Source organism: Oryx dammah, unplaced genomic scaffold (assembly GCF_014754425.2).
Source record: "Oryx dammah isolate SB20612 unplaced genomic scaffold, SCBI_Odam_1.1 HiC_scaffold_1, whole genome shotgun sequence".
In the NCBI taxonomy this organism is placed as follows: Eukaryota; Metazoa; Chordata; class Mammalia; order Artiodactyla; family Bovidae; genus Oryx; species Oryx dammah.
The window spans coordinates 6,468,939-6,489,659 of record NW_024070185.1 but is presented as its reverse complement, the minus strand read 5'-3'; the positions used below and the strand labels follow the sequence as shown (position 1 = coordinate 6,489,659).

Sequence of the window (20,721 nt, the reverse complement as noted above, 5' to 3'; positions counted from 1 at the left end):
AAGAAAGAAAAAAAGCAGATTTGATTTGATAAATTGGCTTTTACTATTTTTTTAAGGTTACATAAACCACAGTACATAAATAAAATTAATGATACAAAGTAGGGCTTTGAAAAATCAAACAGAGATTAAGTTCAGGATACATGTAGTACGAGTGTAGATGCCAAAGTAGATAATAAGACATGGTTTCAGATCTCAAGGAACACAAGTTGTTCTACCATAAGTTGCAGTTCCTTCTTACAAACAACTAAATTAATAAATTGACTCACAATTCTGTGAACCACAAATTTTACTTAATTACATTCACTCTAACTTCTGCCAGTATACCAAATTTTACTAAAAACAGATATAAAATAGACAAATGATAATCAATGATAAATGTTTACCAGTCATCATATTTATTAGAGTATGAAACATAAAAGCAAACAAACTGCATCTTGATTGTAACAGAGACTGCATTTACATAAGATAAATACATATGAAAACACTGTCAACTATATATGTAAGGAGTTATAAAAATATTGATCTAAAAAAACCATTCGATGACTTCTAAAAGAATTATTGTTTCATAAACTCAAAATACCTTATAGACAGTATCTATGAAGCGCAAGTCATTCTTTGCTAGGAGCTCAACATTGGAGTCAACCAGAAGTTCTGCTACATAGGGTGAGTATGAGGTAAGGGAATAGCTGATGATGGGCAGAGAGGCTGCTGTATCTCCCTTTACCAAACTGTATGGAAAAAAAGAAAAAAAATTTTAATATGCTTAATTCCATAACGAAAAGCTGTTATAAACTCATAATTTAACACAACAGTCATAATAATTAGGTGATGCACGAGACCCTTCAGATTTCACTCCCTACTCTAAACCAGTGCAGCCAAATTACTATGAAACAAAAACTCTCCAGTATCAATACCAACAGTCTGTTTATCACAGTATTTATTGATTTTCCAAAGACTGGCCTTACTTGATCTAGTCTATTTTCTCCTACCAATACAGCAAATGTACCTCCTTACAGTACGCAAGTAGGCTTCATGGTTTTGCAAACATTCTCATATTACCTCACTTACTCTTTATCATAAACCTCCAAGAGAAAAATACTATAAATTCTAAGTTACAGATGAGGATACCAGGGCTGGAAAAGGTATCACTGCTACCAAGGTTGACCAGTTTATGATCTTCCCCTGACATCAGGCTCATTTGGAATCTACCTTGTTAGATTATGCTAATTCTTCTAGCCTAGAAAAGTATGTCTTTCTCTTCAGTTATGTGTCATTCATTCCGTATGAATAATCCATCCAATCTCAAGCCTTCCATGAAGCCATCTTTCTGACCCACAAGGATCTTTCTAGAACAACTCCCCAGGTGTTCAGGATCTGATGCCTCATGCCCTTGTCTGGTACTGTTGTCTAACTGTCTCCACACATGGATCTTTCTCACCAAGAAGTGCCTTCACTGATTCTCTCTCAACAAAGCACAACAAGTATTTGTTCAACTGATGTAACAATGCACTTACTTCAAATGATTGTTTTCCACAAAATTCAAACATGTATATAAATCTCCCCATCCTGCCCCAAATTTTAAAATAAGGAAGAGAACAAATATGATAACATTACATTTTGTTTTTTCAGGACAAAACTAAATTGTTCATCTTTTATCTTTATGGGTACAATTATAATTTACTCAATGAGAAAACTGCTCTGGCAACTCTGTCTCTCTGTAAGACAGTTCAGAATAGAACATGAAAAAGCACTTTTTACAGAAAAATCTGTCTATTTTATGAACATTATAATAGAAAACAGTCTGTAATGAATACCTCTTTTGCTAAATAATCTCAAAAATCTTGGTTATCCAGTTTCCATGGACTTAGACTAGAAACAGTAAGAAAAACAGATACTATAAATTGGCAAGCCAACACAAAAAACAACAGATGTCAGGATAAAACTTTAAAAAGGGAAAAAGTAAAAAGAAACCCAAAATACATGGAGCGGGGGGCAGGGGAGGGTGTGTGTATGTGTGTGTATGTGTGTGTGTGTGTGTGGCCAAGGAGAGCAATCTGAAGCAGCAAGATAGTGTTACCTCCCCCAACCCCATGTCAATAAACCCTGCAGACATTACTACATTATAAAATAAACTTGTTCTTAATGATAAGCTTAGGTCAATAAGAAAAATCAAATGTTTGAATGCTATACTCAGAAGAGAGGAGAATAATCAGTACTTTTCAGAATTATTTCTATCCAAAATGCCTTTTAAAATGTTACTGCTTCAAAGTGGGAAGAAGAAAATGTGGTTACTCAAACTGATTAGTCCCTGCAAGTCTGGATAGTAGAGATGTCCTTGTTTTGAGAAACCAATATATGACCGGTACATAGTATGGGAGCAGATTAGGGAATAACCTTCTGCTTCTCACAAATGATGGTCATAATAACAGTCATCTGAGCTAAACTTTCCCTTGTCTCTTCACTACCCCTTCAATGGCAGCCTTCTCTTAGTTTTCCCTGATTCACAATGAGAATATCTTGGATGCTACTGAGTTGGTTTAACTCAGGTTCACTCACTACTTGAACACATACCTAATATGAACTTGTCCCTCAAAACATTCATAGAATAAACGTCTAATTAGCTTCTAAGATGTTCCATGCAGTTCTAGAAAGGGGGAAACTGCAGTGAATTGAATAAAAGCACCAGACGTCAAGCTGCATTCTACTGGGAGAAATATTTAATCAGTCAGCAACACCACATAGGAAGGAAAAGAGGTATCAAAGGCTAAAGAATGATAGGAGTGTATATGAGACTAGCAGAATTAGAGAAGAAACATGTTGCTATATTTTACAAAGGCAAGTCAGTCATATTTGGACAATGGAAACTAAAGCAAATGGTTCAAAGTGGGGCTATTAAGTGAGACAGCTTAATAACAATCTACAAGTATGATATAAGTTGTCATAAGAAATCTGTTAACTAGAATCTTCCAAATCAAAAAGGAATACCACCCAACTAAATGTGAGAGGCTGGTAAACTAAAGAATTAATGAAATCCATTATACTTCCATGAGATTAAAAGTTGTACAGAGACTGTACTTACAATATTGTGCTTCTACTTCTAAAAGCTGTTTCAAATCTCTTGAGTTGGAATTTTTCATTAATTCCTACTTAGAAACAAACTCCTAACTGCTTTCTAAAATATCTCAGTAACTTCAATGAAAAAAATTAAAGGACCTATATAAAATCTGTACTTTCATTTAGATACTCCTCCCATGTCAAATGTTACCTCACATCATTAGTGAAAATAGTACAAAGAAGTTCAATATGGCAGCTTACCCTACACAATCCACCTCTCTAGGATAATTTAGCGAGCGAAGCACTTGTTCTAAGTTCCGTAAGCTTCTTTTTAAATCACCTGTTGCCATTATTTAACGTTTGATTCAACTTCAGCTTTGAAAATTATCTAATTTTTCACCTGAAAAAAAAAAAGAAATCCATGAGACATTGTTTAACTCTCTGTATTTCTGAAGCTTATTTAATCTCTTTTGTTCATAGCTCATACACATTTACTGTACTTATTTGAGCTATTTTCCCCCAATTCATCTTCCCTATTGGTCTCGTGTCCTCTATATATTCCTGAATGTCAGGTGCACTTTTCCCTTCAACATTTTTTCATTTAAAAAAAAAAAGTAAGTTTGCCAGATGTTCATCTTCTTGCAATGAGTCTGATATTACATGTGTGTGTTCTCAGTCATGTCTCTTTGTGATCCCATGGACTGTAGCCCATGGGCTCCTCTGTCCATAGCATTTTCCAGGCAAGAATACTGGAGTAGGTTGCCCTTTCCTCCTCCAGGGCAGCTTCCCAGCTCAGGGATTGAACCCACATCTCTTGTGCCTCCTGCATTGGCATGCAGATTCTTTACCACTGATATTATATGACACTCTCACAAATACTTAAATTATGGTACAACAAAGTACCATTTGGGAAGACATATCCCCCTAAAATAATCTCTATCAATGACTATTTTGGCTACTTTCTAAAGGGTACATAATAAAATCAGTAGGAAATGGAGACAAAGAAATTAAGCACAGGTTTAGTCAGTATTCCCAGGGCTCTGAACTTACATAGCTGTAAATCAGATGGCTTGCTTAAAAAATAAAAATAGATGAGTTTAAAAAAATTCAGGATTCAGCTAATTACATATGGCAGATTAAAATGTATGTTACCTTTATTCCCTTTTCTAAACTCCAGTAAAATGAAAGTAAATAATTAGCAACCATATATACTCATTAGGAAAAAGAAAACCAGAGGGGACTCCACAGGACACAATTTTGGAAGATGGAAAACAGATGGATGAGTTAACAACCAACCTAGCAGAGCAAAGCTAGACCAACCCCATCCACCTATTTAGGAGGAAACCGACAACAGCAAGACAGGTTCAGAAATGAGGGTCCTTGATTTTCCTGAGGGGTACAGCCAGGGGCTTGAAATAAGAATGATTATTTGAAGGTTGACATAAGAAGTGACTAAACCCTAGAGATTTACTGTTCCTCTGCTTCCACTCCCTCCCTCCATATATAACCTGTTCCGATAGACAACTACCTATGATCCCCAAGTTTAACAAAGAGTTTTTAGAAAAATCAGCACAACCCACAAAATATTGAGTTGGAATTCATTAAAATTTAAAACTTCTACAAAATACACTGTTAGAGAATGAACAGATAGGTCACAGATAGAATATTTATAAAATACAAACTAGATAAAAGACTTATTTCCAAAGTACACAAAGAACTCTTAAATGTTAGAGTAAGAAAACAACCCTATTTAAAAATGGGCCTAGTATCTGAAAGTCTCATTAAAGATGTGGTGGTGGTGGTTTAAGTGCGTCCAACTCTTTGCGAACTCATGGGCTATAGCCTGCCAGGCTCCTCTGTCCATGGGATTTCCCAAGCGAGAATACTGGAGTAGGTTGCCATTTCCTCATGCAGAGGATCTTCCTGACCTAGGTATCAAACTCCTGTTTCCTACTTGGCAGGCAGATTCTTTACCACTGAGCCACCTGGAAAGCCCCAAAGAAGATATAGATGGCAAATAAGCATGTAAGATGCTCAACATCAAATGTCATTATGTAATTATAAATTAAAAAATGACACCACTGCATATCTTATTATAATGGTTAGAATCCAAAAAACTGACAGTACCAAAGGCCTATGAGAATAGCAGCAAGAACTCTCATTTTTGGCAGGTGGGAATGCGAACTGCATAGTCATGTTGGAAGATGGTCTGGCAGACTCTTAAAAGCTAAATGTCACACAATCAGCAGTTGTGCTAGTAAGTATTTACCCAACTGATTTGAAATTTTAAATGTACATACAAGATTCTGCAAGGAAATGTTTACAGTAGCTTTCCTCTTAATCATCCAAAACCAAAAGATATTAGGATGTCCTTCAATAGGCAAATGAATTAAAAAAAAAAAAACTAATACATCTATACAACAGTATATTATTCAACAACAAAGAAAGGCAACCAAGACAGAAATGAACCTTAATGCATCTTGCTAAGTAAAAGGCTTCCCTGGTGGCTCAGAGGTTAAAGCGTCTGCCTCCAATGCGGGAGACCTGGGTTTGATCCCTGGGTTGGGAAGATCCCCTGGAGAAGGAAATGGCAACCCACTCCAGTATTCTTGCCTGGAGAATCCCATGGACTGAGGAGCCTGGTGGGTTGCAGTCCATGGAGTCACAAAGAGTCGGACACGACTGAGTGACTTTACTTACTTACTTACTTACTTAAGTAAAAGAAACAAGTTTGAAAAGACTACATATTGTTTGCTTTCCATTTTACAACACTCTGGAAAAGGCAAAACTGTAAAGACAATAAAACTAGAGATTATGGCTGCAAGGATTCAGAAGTAAAAAGAAAGATCACTAACAGTTAATGTGCAAAGCAACCTCAAAGAAGGGGAGGGTAAAAAAGTCGAAAGCTAAGTTAACTATGGAAATAAGAGGCATCTAGAAGACTAAAGGGAAAATGAACTGCACATAAACACTGTACTCTAGGTATAAAGTCATTTCCCATGTACATCTGAGTTATGATGCTTCTACACATATACGCTGGAATTGAACAATTAGGTAAACAGATGGCTGAATAGTAGAAGGTATGATTCTCACTGCTGGAGTAAGTGTTTACAGAGAAGCAAAGGGAGGCGACTGGAATCAGCCCTGCCTTGCGGATTAGTTCAACATATCAGTGTGAACTCATGTTTAGCTTAATATAGATACAGAAATATGTGCAATGCTGGCTCCCTGGAGAAATGGCCAATTCTCAGACTGGGGCAGGAAATATACAAGATGAGCCTGAGGCTCGTTTTATCATTATATCATTCTAGAAAGTAAAAAAGTACACACAAAACAAAGAAACCAATCCCACACTGATAGGAGTATGTCATAGGGAATGAAACAGCTTCCAGAGATCAAAGCTGAAACTACCTGAACAACAACAACAACAAAAATCAGCATAATTCAATGTGAACAAATAAAGAAAAAAAGTCTTATAATGATTTCAATATATGTAAAATAAGCATTTGATAAAAGTCAACATTTACAATACTAGGAATAGAAGGGAACTGCTTGCCATCATCTACAGGATATTTACAAAAAAATTTACTGTAAACATCATATGTAAAGGTGAAATATTGAAAGCTTTCTTCCTGAGATGGGGAAAAGGCAAGTTTATTCACTCTTACCATTTCTATTCAATATTGTACTACGGGTCTTAGTACAAAAATACAAGAAAAAGAAATAAAAACTACAAAGGAAGAAAATAAAAATGTTACTACTCACAGATTATATTTGAAAAAATTCAAAAGAAATAAAACGAATTTAGCAAGGTTGCTGGACTGAAGGTCAATACACAAATATCGATTGTATTTCTCTGTTATTTCTCAAATAATTTAGAAAATATGTTTTAAAATATATGTATAAATAATTCACTAGCTTCAAATATCATAAATGTGTGAATAAATTTAAAATGGATCTGTAAGACCTCAAACAAAACAAAACAAAAAAACAGAAAACTTTACTGCTATAAAGCCCTAAATAAGAGGTCTACATTCAGATCAAGGATTTAAAGACTCAATAAGTTGATCTCATAATTCAGTGTATTCCCTCCATCCCATGCCCCACCAAAACACACTGTAGTTTTTTAAAGGTGGAAATTCACAAGCTGATTCTAAAATTTGCATAGATATGCAAAAGATAAATGGAAAATAACACCATGGTGAAGATGATCAAAATTGGAAAATTCAACCATTGGATATGGAGAGTCATTATAAAGTTAAATTTAGAATCTACCAACACAACAATGAAATAGAATAATGCACAGAAATAGACCATGCATATATCAACACTAGACTTATGACAAAGTTGATGGAGAATAGCCCTGGGGAATGGATGCTCTTTTTCAATAAAGTGTACTATGTCAACTGAATACCCAGATGGGATAAATAAATGTTGACCTCCTTGATGTAAAGGAAACTTTATATCCTTTACAATCAATTACAGGTTTGTCAAAGATCTAAATGTGAAATATAAGACAGATAGGCTTTTTGGAGATTATAGAATAGAATACATGATTCTTCAGGTACATAAAGATTTCTTAAGACTGATAAAATGAGCCACAATAAACTTTCTATCTTCTGTTCATCGAAAGATACCATTAGGAGAATGGAAAGATAAGTCATTGAGGGGAAGCTGATACTGTCAATATACATAACCAACAAAAAGATTAAAAAAAAAATCCTACAAAGTAATAAGAAAGACAACTCAATAGAAAAATAGGAAAGAGATCTGAACAGGAACTTTACAGAAAAGTAAACGTGAAAACAACAAAAATGTGAAAAGATATGCAACCTTATTAATCATTAGGAAATTACAAAGTAAACCCAAAGGCAAGATTGCAAAGCATCTGAAACAGAGCACAATGCTGTGAAAGTGTAAAGTCGTACAATGATTTTGGGAAACTTATTAGCGATATATACTAACATACTCAGGGTCCATGAAACAGGAGAATGAGGCCAATGGATACAAATAACAGAATATGTGCGTACTTTAATGTGCACAAAAAGATATGAACAATATTTGAGATTATAAATGGTTCTTTTTTTAAATCTCAAAGAAAATAATACCATGGAATTACATTTTTAAATGACTCATTTTATTGCATGGGGCAGGGCTTTCTTTAGTCTAAAGGAGGTTATTCCCAAGGGAGGTACCTAAACAGGTAAACAAATGGTTAAAAACTTTTGCAAGAAAAAGACAAAGGGCTTCTAAACTGTAACCAATGAGGCAAAGCTCAGTAACACACTTCAAAATATCTAGTATTTGTAACTGTCCAAATATATAACAATACCTTGAATACTGAATCCTCTGGGAATGCTGCTCCTCTCAAATGAAGTCACTGACATTAAAAACAAAACAGAACAATCCATAAATCAGGGGAACTAGAGTCAGCATGATCATGTCCCTCTGGTCAACATCTCAGCAGTTGCCTAGGGTACAAATCACCTTCTCACACACCTTCCTTGTATCTATATATAACCTGAGATGGGGTACAAATGTGAAAAATCCTAAATTTAGTAAACTTTCTATATTAAGCCACTGGCCCCAATTCTGTACCCTTTCCTCCTCTTAAACATAGTATCTTTTTCCTTATAGCTCAGCTGGTAAAGAATCGTCTGCAATGCAGAATACCCAGGTTAGATTCCTGGATTGGGAAGATCCCCTGGAGAAGGGATAGGTTACCCACTGAAGTATTCTTGGGCTTCCCTTGCGGATCAGTTGGTAAATAAGCTGACTGCAATGCAGGAAACCTAGGATTGATCCCTGGGTTGGGAAGATCCCCTGGAGAAGGGAAAGGCTGCCCACTCCAGTATTCTGGCCTGGAGAATTCCATTGATTGTATAAGTCCATGGGGTCGCAAAGAGTTCACTTTCACTTCCTGTTCCAAGTCTCCCTTCCTTTATCCACACAGAGTACTCTTGCCTGACAACTCCCATGGATGGAGGAGCCTGGTAGGCTGCAGTCCATGGGGTCGCTAGGAGCGACTTCACTTTCACTTTTCACTTTCATGCATTGGAGAAGGAAATGGCAACCCACTCCAGTGTTCTTGCCTGGAGAATACCAGGGACAGGGGAGCCTGGTGGGCTGCCGTCTCTGGGGTCGCACAGAGTCGGACACGACTGAAGCAACTTAGTAGCAGCAGCAAAGAATACATTATCAAATATACTTTTAAATGCTCATATGTGAGTTTTAGTCAATATTTTCCAGCCAATCAACCACCTCAACTAAGCATTTACATTTTTAAGCAGAGGAAATTTCAAGTGTGTCAAATGCAAAAAAACTAGAAAAAAAAGGAAGTCATTCTAAAAATCACTTTCAACAATATATTGGCCAAGAAAGATCAACCTTATTTAACATCTTTCAGGATAACTGTACATAGGGAAGCGGTTAAGGATGACTTCCTAAGACTAACCTTAATTTTCCTGGAAAAGATGAAGTAGGAATTACTCTGGCTGTTGACTGCAAAAATATATATATATTTTTGGGTGTTGTCACTGGCCAATATAGTAGGTCTTAGTTTGTTAAGTTCCAGACCCAGGTGCAAGTGCTAAGTTGCTTCAGTTGCCTCTGACTCTTTGCAACTCCATGGTGTGTAGTCTGCAAGGCTCCTCTATCCCTGGGATTCTCCAGGCAAGAATACTGGAGTGAGTTGCCATGCCTTCCTCCAGGGAATCCTCCCCACCCAGGAATAGAACCTAAGTCTCTTACCTTCTCCTGTATTGGCAGGTGGGTTCTTTACTGCTCGTGCCACCTGGGAAGCCTCCAGACCCATGTACCTTAATCAATTCTTCTAGGGGCACCTTTTCTCCTAAGATATTCTATTCATTTAGTATAAATTTTATCTCTTTCCACAGACTTCTTTTAACCCTTTTTGAGGTATATTCCATCTCTATGATACATGAAATTTTGTTTTATTTAACACTTTATAGTATCTTTCCTTTCTCTTAAGTCCTGTAACATAGATTAATGTCTCATTATTTCTACCTCTGCTAATGGAATTTCTGACAACAAAGTATGTCCCTGGAACACATCCTCTTCTGTACCAGTAGAATAAATATTCTGAAGAAGAGTATGATAAAAGTACAGCTGGGATCTGTAGGTGAGGAAGATAAGTGATAACATAGGAAAGAAAAAAATTAAAGGATTAAAAAAATTGAGTATTACAGAAAAAAATTACAGCCTCTGCTCTACATTTTCATGGAAGGCTCTACAGTTTATTATAAAACTGAAAATCACTAAAGATTAAGACATTAACAAAAGGCCAATGTAGGAATTGTGCTCATTTTAACACAGTAGTTTCAGACATGAAAAATAACTTTTTAAGAAGTCACTTAACATTTTCACTTTATAACACATAAAAAGAAATTAAATGACAAGGCATATACCACTCAGCTTGTAGCACAGATTCAATCACTAAAATGGTCTCAGCATTGCTTCCTAGCTTCCTCCAGAGTTCTCTGCTATGAGTTAGATCTGCCCCACTGTATTACAGGAGGCATCGTGAAAATGGTATAAAATAGCAGTTTAAGACGATTAATCTAATTCAGTCTCACTGCCACTAAAGGTCATTAAATGACACCTCCCAACAGAATGCCAATGAACTCAGTGATTTTTGTTCAGAATGAAGCAATTAAACCGATTGCTGTAAGGACTATGGTTGATGACTAAGAGTTTGTGACAGCTACTGATATTATCTATTAAAAATAATAGAAGAGAAAATTGGGGGAAAGGGGAAGTAAGGGTCAAGTATATAACTCTGCGGGATAGCTGTGTTCATATATAAAACCGTGTAAAGGTCTGTGGATAATTTTAGAAAAAGTCGACTACAGCCCTGATTCCAGAATCCAAATTTCAGTATTTTTTTCCCCCAGTAACGAAAAAATCCAGCCCTGTAAGAAAGTGAAGTACTTTTTCTTTCCCCCGGAAATACTCGGGAAAGGTAAAACAAGGAAAACATCAACTATCCTCAGCTCTTCCCTCTCACCAGTATTTCCGAGGAACCGGCTTGCTCAGCTCAGAGGCTCCAATAAGAGGAATCGGTCCATCCAGGACCCTAAGTCATAACCTATCTGAGAGGATGCCACTTGGACGTTATCAAAAGGATACTCCAGTCGGGTTCATGGGTAAGGCACATCTAGGGCTCTCCTCCTCCCACTTAATTTAAAAGGATAAGACAGAGCTGTTTCCCAGGGCTTTGGTTAGGGCAGCGAAGAAAGGCGACCCCCGCCAAATCCCGGGCGGAGCCCCGTCGGCTCCCCCGCGCTCACCCAGAACGGCCCAGCAAAGAAAGGGCTCCGAAGGCCTCTGGCCCCGTACAACGGGCAAAGGAGGTGGTAGCATATACAACCCGAGAACCCCGGGAGCCCAGCCTCCACCAACAAGTCCCTGCAGCCCGACGCCGCTCCCGGGGCGCGCTTCTCGCGCCGACCGTTTGTATTCGGAGCACCGCGGCAGGACCTTCCAAGCTGCTGGCTCCCCCACGTCCCTGGATTCTCCGCCGCAGATTCCACATAATGTCTATTCAGAGCCCTTGGAAGACTCGTCCCGCCGAGAGGTTTTTCTACATTCAGTCAGATCCCAAGGTGCAGATTGGAAGTCTGCCCAGTTTCGAGACTCAGAGGGGCTCGAATTGGGAAGTGAGAAGCCGAGACCTTGTGACGAATCGTAGACCATGGAGATGAAAATACTTTCTGAAGCCTCTGAAGCCTCTGAACCCTGACGTCACTTCCGGCAACAATAGGAAACGTCAAAACTCGGCCGCTGAGGGGGCTGCAGCTTGAGGCTCTCTGACTTCGGAGGGATCTGGTGCTGTTTCTGGGATTCTCTCCCACCTCTCCTCCACCGGCGTGAACAAGTGAAGTTTGAACCGGCTTCTCCATGGCCTGGGCGCCCGTTCCCGGCTGAGTCGTTTTCTTTTTGGCTTGAAAGCCCCCGCCCAGAGGCCGATTCGTCGCGGCGGCGGTTGGATCGCAGGTCGCTCAGGTAAGGGCGTCACCCTACATATTTCATAGCTCTTGAGTCTCTTCCCTGGACACCCCTACTTAGCTTCTCGGAAATAATGACAACCGATGCTTACCAGTTGGCAGAAACTTGCCAACCTGTAAGACTTTGGGGCCAATGACAGTGCAAAACATCTTGAGTGACAGCGGTGCTGGCTAATTAAAATAAGGAATCCGTGTCAGGAGGCGGGAGTAGGTGTGTTCTTGTGTTCCTAGGTCACTGGGGTGTAGGTCAACTTGGGACCCCAGGTAGGACCCGGCTTCAGTCTGAAATAAAGCCGTGAAAAAGCAGAGGTTACTCTTCTAACCCAGATGTAGCTTTTAAGTAGAGTGGGTTTGGGGGTAGTTCATAAGCACAGTTTTCGATTTTTTACATAGTTTCCAGTAACATGACTGCAAAACACTAACATACAGTTAATGTTATGATGGATTGCTGGTTGCTTTAGCTGTTAAACTTTGATTATAAACTTGGAAAATTCTTAATTTGTCGTCTCGTTTGTTTCTCTGTGACTGGGCTCTAGTTTCTTACATGGTGGCTGCTCAATTAAATATTATTAAAAGTGGATGAAATCACAAATGGATCCCAATCCTCAGTCAATTAAGAGTTTTACTTTAGGTTTTGTGTATATTTAGCAATTTAATCTTTGAATCTAGTTCTTTTAACAAGTGGAGTTTTTATTTTCAGGAATCCCAGATGTTTCTCTCCATATCAATAGATCACGAACTTTATTACTGCAAAGTGAAGCTAATTTAGTTTTCTATTTCAGCTTTCCTTGTTTTTTTTTTTTTTTTAGTTTGGAGTTGGTGACCATATTTCTGGGATAGGAGGGATTTTTACCACCTAAGAAAATGGTTTACAAAATTGAGAAGATATCAGAATGAGAAATAAGTTTTATTCTATTTTCAGGTTGGGTAGGAAGCTTGCAATTTTTATCCAGATAACTTGACAGTTTGTCTGAGGTATTGTACACAACGTGGCACCTGGTTTTCCCTCAAGTGAGCAATCTAAGAGAGCGAGCACCCAAAACTCTCTCTAGTCTTTTATAACCTAGTATCAGAAGTGGCCTCCTCTCATCACTACTGCCAACTGCCATATTCTTTTGTTAGAAGTGAGTCAGTAAATCCAACTCAGTCATTGTGGAAAGGATTAAACAAGGGCATAAATCCCAGGGTGCAAGGGTCTTTAGGAGCCATCTTAGAGGCAGCTTAACACAGTTACCCTGGCTGATAACTTTGAGGAGTTAATAGGAATAACTGAGCAAAATTATATCCAAGAGAAATGCCTGGTTCTAATGAAACAGGCCAACTTAGACAAGGATTTTCCTCCTTGAAAAGGGTTTTTTTTTCCAAGGGGGGAATTGTATAGGGGGTCTTTTTTCCTACTGATTACATAAAGAAAGGCTTATTGTTTTTCTTGGAAAACTGCTTGAGAAATAGCATGTGTGAGAGGAAGGTTTGTGTTTTAAGGATATACATGAGCAGAGTACCTCATAACTGGAGATTGTGTAATCCTTACCGATTGCCATTTTTCATGGTTGAAATGATTTCAAAATAAACATGGGGTGCCGGGGTCCAGCCCCGGTGGATCTAGGGTGATTCGAAGGTGGGGGGACGGCGTCGGCGTCTTTGGAAAAATACATATTTAATTACAGATATAGAGAGAGATTAGAAACGGATAGTGTAGTAGGAGATAGTGTAGTGGAGAAAAGGAGGCTGAATCCAGATGGGAATTCAGCCAGAGAAACGGGAGCAAGAAAGAAGCGACATGGGGGAATCAGTCTTTCCGGAAGCTGATCCGATTCCTTTATTTTGGGGTTTGCTTATATACCTTTTGTTACACATAGGGATGAATATAGAGTCACGCGGGGGGTCAGCAGTCCTGACCTTTATCAAAATCAGGTGCTTCACATAAATGTATAAAAAAAAGGTTTTAGGGATATTACATCATCTGGCCGTGAGTGAGACCTGCTGACATTTTATGATCCTTTCTTTCTGATAACCAAAAAACTTATTTTTTCCAAGGGTGTTTTTTCTTAAACCAGGCACCACCCTTCAAATAAAGTTACATTCCTATAGAGTGAGGGTGTAGTGAGTTACAATCAAGAAAGGAATTTATTTAACCCAAGGTTAACAGGATTAATCTTAAAGGTTAATACTTATTTCTCCTATATGCTTAAAGGTTAATACTTATTTCTCCTATATGTTAGTTATATTCATTATAAGGGCAGGAAATATGGAGATCTAGCAGCAAACATCAGCCCAACAAATGAAAATCCTTTCACCAGTGCTCCCCTTAAGATCTATTTAGTCTTAAGATAGTGATAAAGTTACATTTTTACATAGCAAGGACACAGTGATTTATAACAAAGTACAGTGATCTATTACAAAAGAGAAAATTCATTAACTCAAAAAGTCTAGTATTGCTAACATCAAAACTACTATTTTTCCTTTTCTATATTCCAAATACATTGATTAATATATTCCCAGGTACCTAAGGATATGGAGGCCTGGCGGTAATCACTGACTCAACAATGAGAAAAGCCCTATGCTAATTAAGACTCTCAAAATACTCCAAACTCTCTGTGCTGTTTATGGTTGAGAGGTAGTAAACAATCATGTGGCAGGAGTATGGATAATCCTGTCACACAAGCTAGTCTGTCAGCAGAGAGGTTTGACCTGAGATATCCTTGTCCCACCCAAGGGAGAGAATTAGCAGCAATTATTGGCACAACAAATGAAAAACCCTTCACCAATGTAATTCCTAACCAACCCACTATACTAATAATTTCTAACTCCCCAAAAGAATTTGCCTTTAGTAAGTCTAAAACATCTCATGCCTCTCAGGTTGGGAGGCTGTAAACAATCACATGTGGCCGGACGAACCTATACAGGTGGGCTAGATAACCTTCAGGGGAGTCCGTAAGCTGAAACACTCTTGTCATGCCCAGGAATTTTTATTGCCTTGGAGCTGCACGTTTACTCCTTCTCCGAGAGAAACGGTTATAGGGGAGAACCCCCCGTAAAGTCAGAGGTGTAAGTGAGAGCATAAAACAGACTCTGGTTTTGGGGTAGATGCTCGGGAACAGGGGGTTTCTTGAGGCTTGATCCTTCCTCATGACCTTTGCCATGGGCGGAGTTCCTCACGCTGGCCCCTGGCAATGGGGAAAGATAGTTTTTAAGGTGGAAAGAAGTTAGGAAAGGCTAGAGGTAAGCCTTTCTAGTGTAGAAAGAATGTGGCATCTCTATGTTGGTATGAGAGCAAATAGGGATAGGAGAGGTGTGTCTGAGAACAGAAACACATCTGTGTGTTTGTTTTTAAGCGTTATTAGATGTCAGGTTACATTCTTTCAGCACTACTGGACGCATATCACCAGCACAGTTTTTGTCAGTGAACCAAATAACGTTATTAGACACGAAAGGTATAGGCTTCAGGGTTTATTATTTTAGCTTTGACCCACTATAAAATTGCCTATGCTTCTTCCAATTTTGAAAGATGTTGTCAATCCTTAGTAAAGCATTGTTCAAGTTTATCTTTTAAACTTCAGGTGCTTAACACTAGCCAGTGTAAATTTTCAAATTGTAGATTTGGCTTTTAAAATGGTGCTCCCTATCAGGTTAACATACTTCATTTATAGTAGGATATAGCCAATTAACTAATGTACTTTTAGGCCCTTAGATGTCTGCCAAATTTTAAAGAGGTGCTTGCAAAAATAACACAGTTGAAATACTTCATTCATAAAAATATTTTATGGTAATAACTAGATAAGCTAAACCATGCATTGTAATTTATTATACCTATGATCAGTTTAATAGGGAATATTTTGTGTGTTTATTGTGCCTTTGACTAGGTTAAAAATAGTTATTTTCCTTACTTCACAGTATAAAAGCAATGAATTACCAAGAAATTATCTTTTCTTTGATCACAGAGCATTGAAGTTAGTCATTCAAATTTACGAATTTATCATTCATTACTTAGTTAACCAACAGCTATATACAAGTCTGTTTTTTCCCCCTACATTTTGATTGAGATTTGAAAATTGAGGGTAATCCATTGGCTGATATGATAACTTGTCAAAATCATTAATATGAAGTCTGTGAATTACTTGTCCAGCTCATGGTGCATTTTCAATGATTATTTTACTAATATTTTAAAACAACTTTAGTGAAATACAGCCACTTCTAGAAATTTATGTTTCCCATTTATTTTTTTCTCATGGTTTTGTTTTTCTGATATTTATTGACATAGATTCTATGGTAAAACTTGAATGAGTTTATATTCTATTTAGGGCAAATGTTTTTATGATGGAGAGATGAGAAAAGACATTTGGTTTCAAGTTTAGGCAGCAGGTTTGGTTTAGGTCTATGATCAGTAATTTGTGTATTCTGCAAGAACAGGTTGCAGAGGATTTCATAAGCTATTTGAAAGAAGGAACACGATTTCAGCAAGTGAGCCATGCTTGAAGAACCCCTATTTGCTTATGCTGAGAAGTAATTTGTAGAAGTCACGAACCCCGGGAAAAGAGACAGAAAGGACTAATGCTAAATACACACGTACATGCACACAAATGTCCATCTCTATCACCTCTTCATTTTGTTTTAATTTTTCAGATTTTCTCATCTTTAGAGGATCACAGAATTTTATAGCTAAAAGAGAACTTAGAGATCATCAAGTTTGAAACTCTCTATAGGTGAGGAAAGTGAAACTTCTAGTCAGTGCCTTGTAGTCACAACAAGTTGAAGGAGCCTGAATAAAGCACACATTTTGTGTTAGTCTGTTCTCACTGTTAGATGTTTTCTCGTCTCACTTCTGACTTTTCCATTGGCTGCTGTCAGTATTTATTTTATTTTAAGGACTTCCGTGGCCCTCCAATGGTTAAGACTTTATGGACCCAAATGCAGGGGTCACAGGTTGGATCCCTGGTTGGGGAACTAAGATCCCACATGCTGCAGGGCGTGGCCAAAAATAAAATTTAAAATATATTTATTTTATTTGATACTTTGTCTTTATTTGTATAAAAGTATGTCAATGACAATGACAGTTTTTGTTTTGTTTCTTTAATTCCATAACTCTGATAAGACTGGCCTTGTGGTCAGCGGGCATGGAGTGTGCTGTGCCCTGAGGGTTTGGAATGTGTTGCCATGACCACTGCTGATACAACTGGGTCAAGTAAAGAGTGCAGTTAAACAATCAGTGCAACTAAAAGATAATTCTGGTGAGAAATTCAATAAATTTATTTTACTCGAAAGTTAAAACAGACAGTGGAACATCTCTCTGCAAAAGAAGCTGAAGAAATAAGTGAAATTGAATAAGCCCCCAATTCTCTGCTTTTTGATTACACTTTAAGTGACATATCTTAATTTTTACACTTGTTTAGATACCATTTGGTAACATTCATTATAGAATCAAATTAAAGAACAGGAAAAAAGAAACCTTCAGAAAACAGTGATATTGTAAATCTTTTTTGAATTAAAAAAAACTACAAATGGTATGCCTTTTACTAACAAAAACTGCTCTTGCAGGACCAGATCTTTAAATTTAATGAGTGGGTTTTTTTTTTTTTTTTATGTGTTTAATGTACCCTGTGACCTCTTAGTACTTAGCTATTTCCCTTTTCTCCTTAGAAGGACCTCCTTGTGGACTTAGCCTCCTTCATTTCTCTACAGTTGTTGCCTTTCAAAGTTAGAAGTGTGCTTGGTTATCAAGTTTTTTTTTTTTTCTTTTCTTTTTTCCCCCTTCTCAGTCTGTTTTAAACTACCTTGGTGGTCTGTTCTTTTGGAAAAAGAGAAATAAATGCCAGGGCTGCCAATTTAGTTATAAATGTGGAAAATATTTTCTCACAGAATCTCCCATGTTCTTATGCAATCACATGATAACACTTAGAAAGTAACTAAAAATCTAGTTACTTCCTAGTTGGAAAAAAAATTGAAAATTTCTAAGGCAATATAAAGGAGTGAATTTCCTCATCTTTAAGTTTTAGATGTGTGTTAAAACAAGATAACTCTTTTGGTACACAGAGTTTTAGATCTTTATCTGAGATAGGAAATTTCTTATTTGTAAATCCAACTATTTAGACATTTAGGAAATATTGAAAACTAATGATTTATAATGAGTATTTAAAGTAGCTTATTCATGTCACTCACCACAGACTGGTGATTTAACACTGCTTATTTAGGAAGACACTTTATAGAATCTCCTTTGCTTCAAATGAAAGTGTTTAAAGCAGAATGCTTTTTTGAGACCTCCAGACTCCTTTGTTTTCTTCCCATCTTCCCCTGTGTGTCATCCATCCATCTAAATGGTGTATGAACCATTCTTTATCACGTATAGTTGTTTCCACAGCACGTGCTATTTGAATCCTAAGTGCCATAGAGTTACTGAAAGCAGTAGAGCAGTGTGTTCCTTTAGAATAATACTTAATTTGATGTTTAACTTGTTATATAGGGATGTTTTGATTAAAGATGATTAATATACTTTACAGATAATTTTATATTAGATATACCAGTAGGTATTAATAAAACAATCTTTAGCATTCTTTTGTGGAAAAGTTCTACTTTTTTGAAAAGAGAACAGGATATTACAATAACAGAAAAGTATTGTTCTCATAAATGTTAATAATTAACTTGATAGAGCTTTTGGTAATTAATATAATCTATGCAAAGAGTTGACTCATTGGAAAAGACTTTGATGCTGGGAGGGATTGGGGACAGGAGGAGAAGGGGACGACAGAGGATGAGATGGCTGGATGGCATCACTGACTCGATGGACGTGAGTCTGAGTGAACTCTGGGAGTTGGTGATGGACAGGGAGGCCTGGCGTGCTGCGATTCATGGGGTTGCAAAGAGTTGGACATGACTGAGCGACTGGACTGAACTGAACTGAACTGATGCTGCCTTCTAAGTGGAAATGCTTTCGTGCTGTTACAACAGTTACATTTAGACTGCCACTGTATCTCTTTTTTCAAAAAATGAAAATTATATCTAAAATATGTCAGAAAAGTTTCTCAGATTTTTGCATTAGAGAAAAGGGAATGAGTCAGGATATACATACTGCTTGACAATTAAAAGATGCCTTTATATATTCAACATATTATCTCAGTTAAGACTTATAGCAATCCTGTAATATAGATAGGAGTGATTTCCTCCATTTTATAGGAAACCAAAGATCAGAAACCTTGTTTGAAATATCTAAGGTCACACAGCATATTGTGTAATTGGAACTCCAACTTTAAATTCACTTTCCAGAATAGCTGTGTCAAGAAAACCTACACAGTTCTCTCATGCAGACCTCATATAGGCCACATTCTCTAGTCTCAGCATAATAAAACTAGACATTAATTTTAAAAACCAGAAGGCCTTTAGATTAAAAAAAGAAAGAGCTCTTCTAAATTATTTGGTCAACATGTAAAAAAAAGTACTATTGTTATTGTCACTGTTATTTTAATAGAAATAAGGATAGTAGTTAGGAGATTAAACAACTGATGGTTTTTTAAAATATTTTTTAAAATATTTTAAAGAAACTAGATCATTATTCTCACAAATTTGAAATATTATAAAATTTTTATATTGCAACTTTTAATATTATTAATTTGTATGCTTAAAGATTTGTATTCCTTGATTCTCTCTTCTTTGATCTGTATAGTGTGTTCCACAAAGTCAGAGGTGATTCAGAGGTCATAGATTTTTAATATGGATTTCCTTAAATCTCAAATAGTTCAGTTCAGTTCAGTTCAGTCACTCAGTCGTGTCCGACTCTTTGCTATTTGTCAAATGTCACTAGACTTGCTGTGTCCTTGGTCACCCTCTTTAGAGTGTTTATTAGAGTGTCTAGTTATTTAAAGAACTTTATTGTGACATCATTTATATATTATAAAATTCACTTGTTTTAAGTGTACAGTACTCTGCCTCCCACCTTTTTTAGTTAATTGTAGCTACACACGCAGCTGTGAGAAATATAGCAAGAGAGCTCTTGTACACTTTGCTTAGTTTCCCTGAGTAGTGTGCCATATTCCAAAATCATAATATACTGTCATAACCAGGATATTGAAATTAGCATTTCTCACCTATCTTACTCAGAATTCTGCAGTTTATTTTTGCTCACATGTGTATGTGCATGTACGAGATTCTGAGCAGATTCACATATTCTGTACCACAGTCAAGATACTGAACAGTTCAAACACCACTGGGATCCCTGGTGCTGCCATTTAAAAATACAGCCACTTCCCTTCTGGGTAGTGATGCTGAATATCTATCATGTGATTATGTACCATTTGTATATCCTCTTTGGCAAAGTATCTGTTCATGTCTTATGTCCTTTTTTAATTGAATTGTTTGATTTTTTTTTTTTTTGGCTGTTGTGTTTGAGATATTTTCTCTCCATCTGTAGCTTGTGTTTTTGTTTTCTTCATATGGACTTTTCAAAGAGTCCATAACTTTTAATACCAAAAAAGTCCAAAACTTTTTAATACCAATGAGATTGACTTTACCAACTTTTACTTTTATAGAGTGTACTTTTGATGAACTCTTTGCCTAGATGTAGACCCCTAAGATCTCCTTCTCTATGTTTTTCTAAAAGTTGTATTCTTTTATGTTTTGCATTTAAGTCTATGATCTATTCTGATGATTTTTT

At 37.0% G+C, this 20,721-nt stretch overlaps 2 protein-coding genes across 9 annotated transcripts in view; one reads left to right on the top strand and one right to left on the bottom strand.

Annotated features, from left to right (window-relative positions):
• The window catches only part of CEP44 (centrosomal protein 44), a 33,618-nt gene extending 21,813 nt beyond the window's left edge, over window positions 1-11,805 (bottom strand). For 4 of the 8 annotated variants that reach the window (XM_040231330.1, XM_040231827.1, XM_040231746.1 and 1 more), the window contains exons 1-5: window positions 11,364-11,805; window positions 10,081-10,189; window positions 8,387-8,434; window positions 3,316-3,454; window positions 581-728 (exon numbers count right to left, since the gene is read on the bottom strand). In XM_040231330.1, coding sequence (XP_040087264.1) covers window positions 581-728; window positions 3,316-3,404 — 237 coding nt within the window. In that variant the 5' untranslated portion in view covers window positions 3,405-3,454; window positions 8,387-8,434; window positions 10,081-10,189; window positions 11,364-11,805. Of the gene's footprint in view, window positions 1-580; window positions 729-3,315; window positions 3,455-8,386; window positions 8,435-9,804; window positions 10,190-11,363 lie in introns of all 8 variants that reach the window. The other 4 variants (XM_040231491.1, XM_040231663.1, XM_040231403.1 and 1 more) reach the window with 3 other exon arrangements.
• Window positions 11,806-11,819: 14 nt separating this feature from the next.
• Window positions 11,820-20,721, top strand: part of FBXO8 (F-box protein 8) — a 42,818-nt gene continuing 33,916 nt past the window's right edge. The window contains exon 1 of the mRNA XM_040231971.1: window positions 11,820-12,078. The gene's annotated coding sequence lies outside the window, so the exon portion shown is untranslated. The remainder of the gene's footprint in view (window positions 12,079-20,721) is intronic.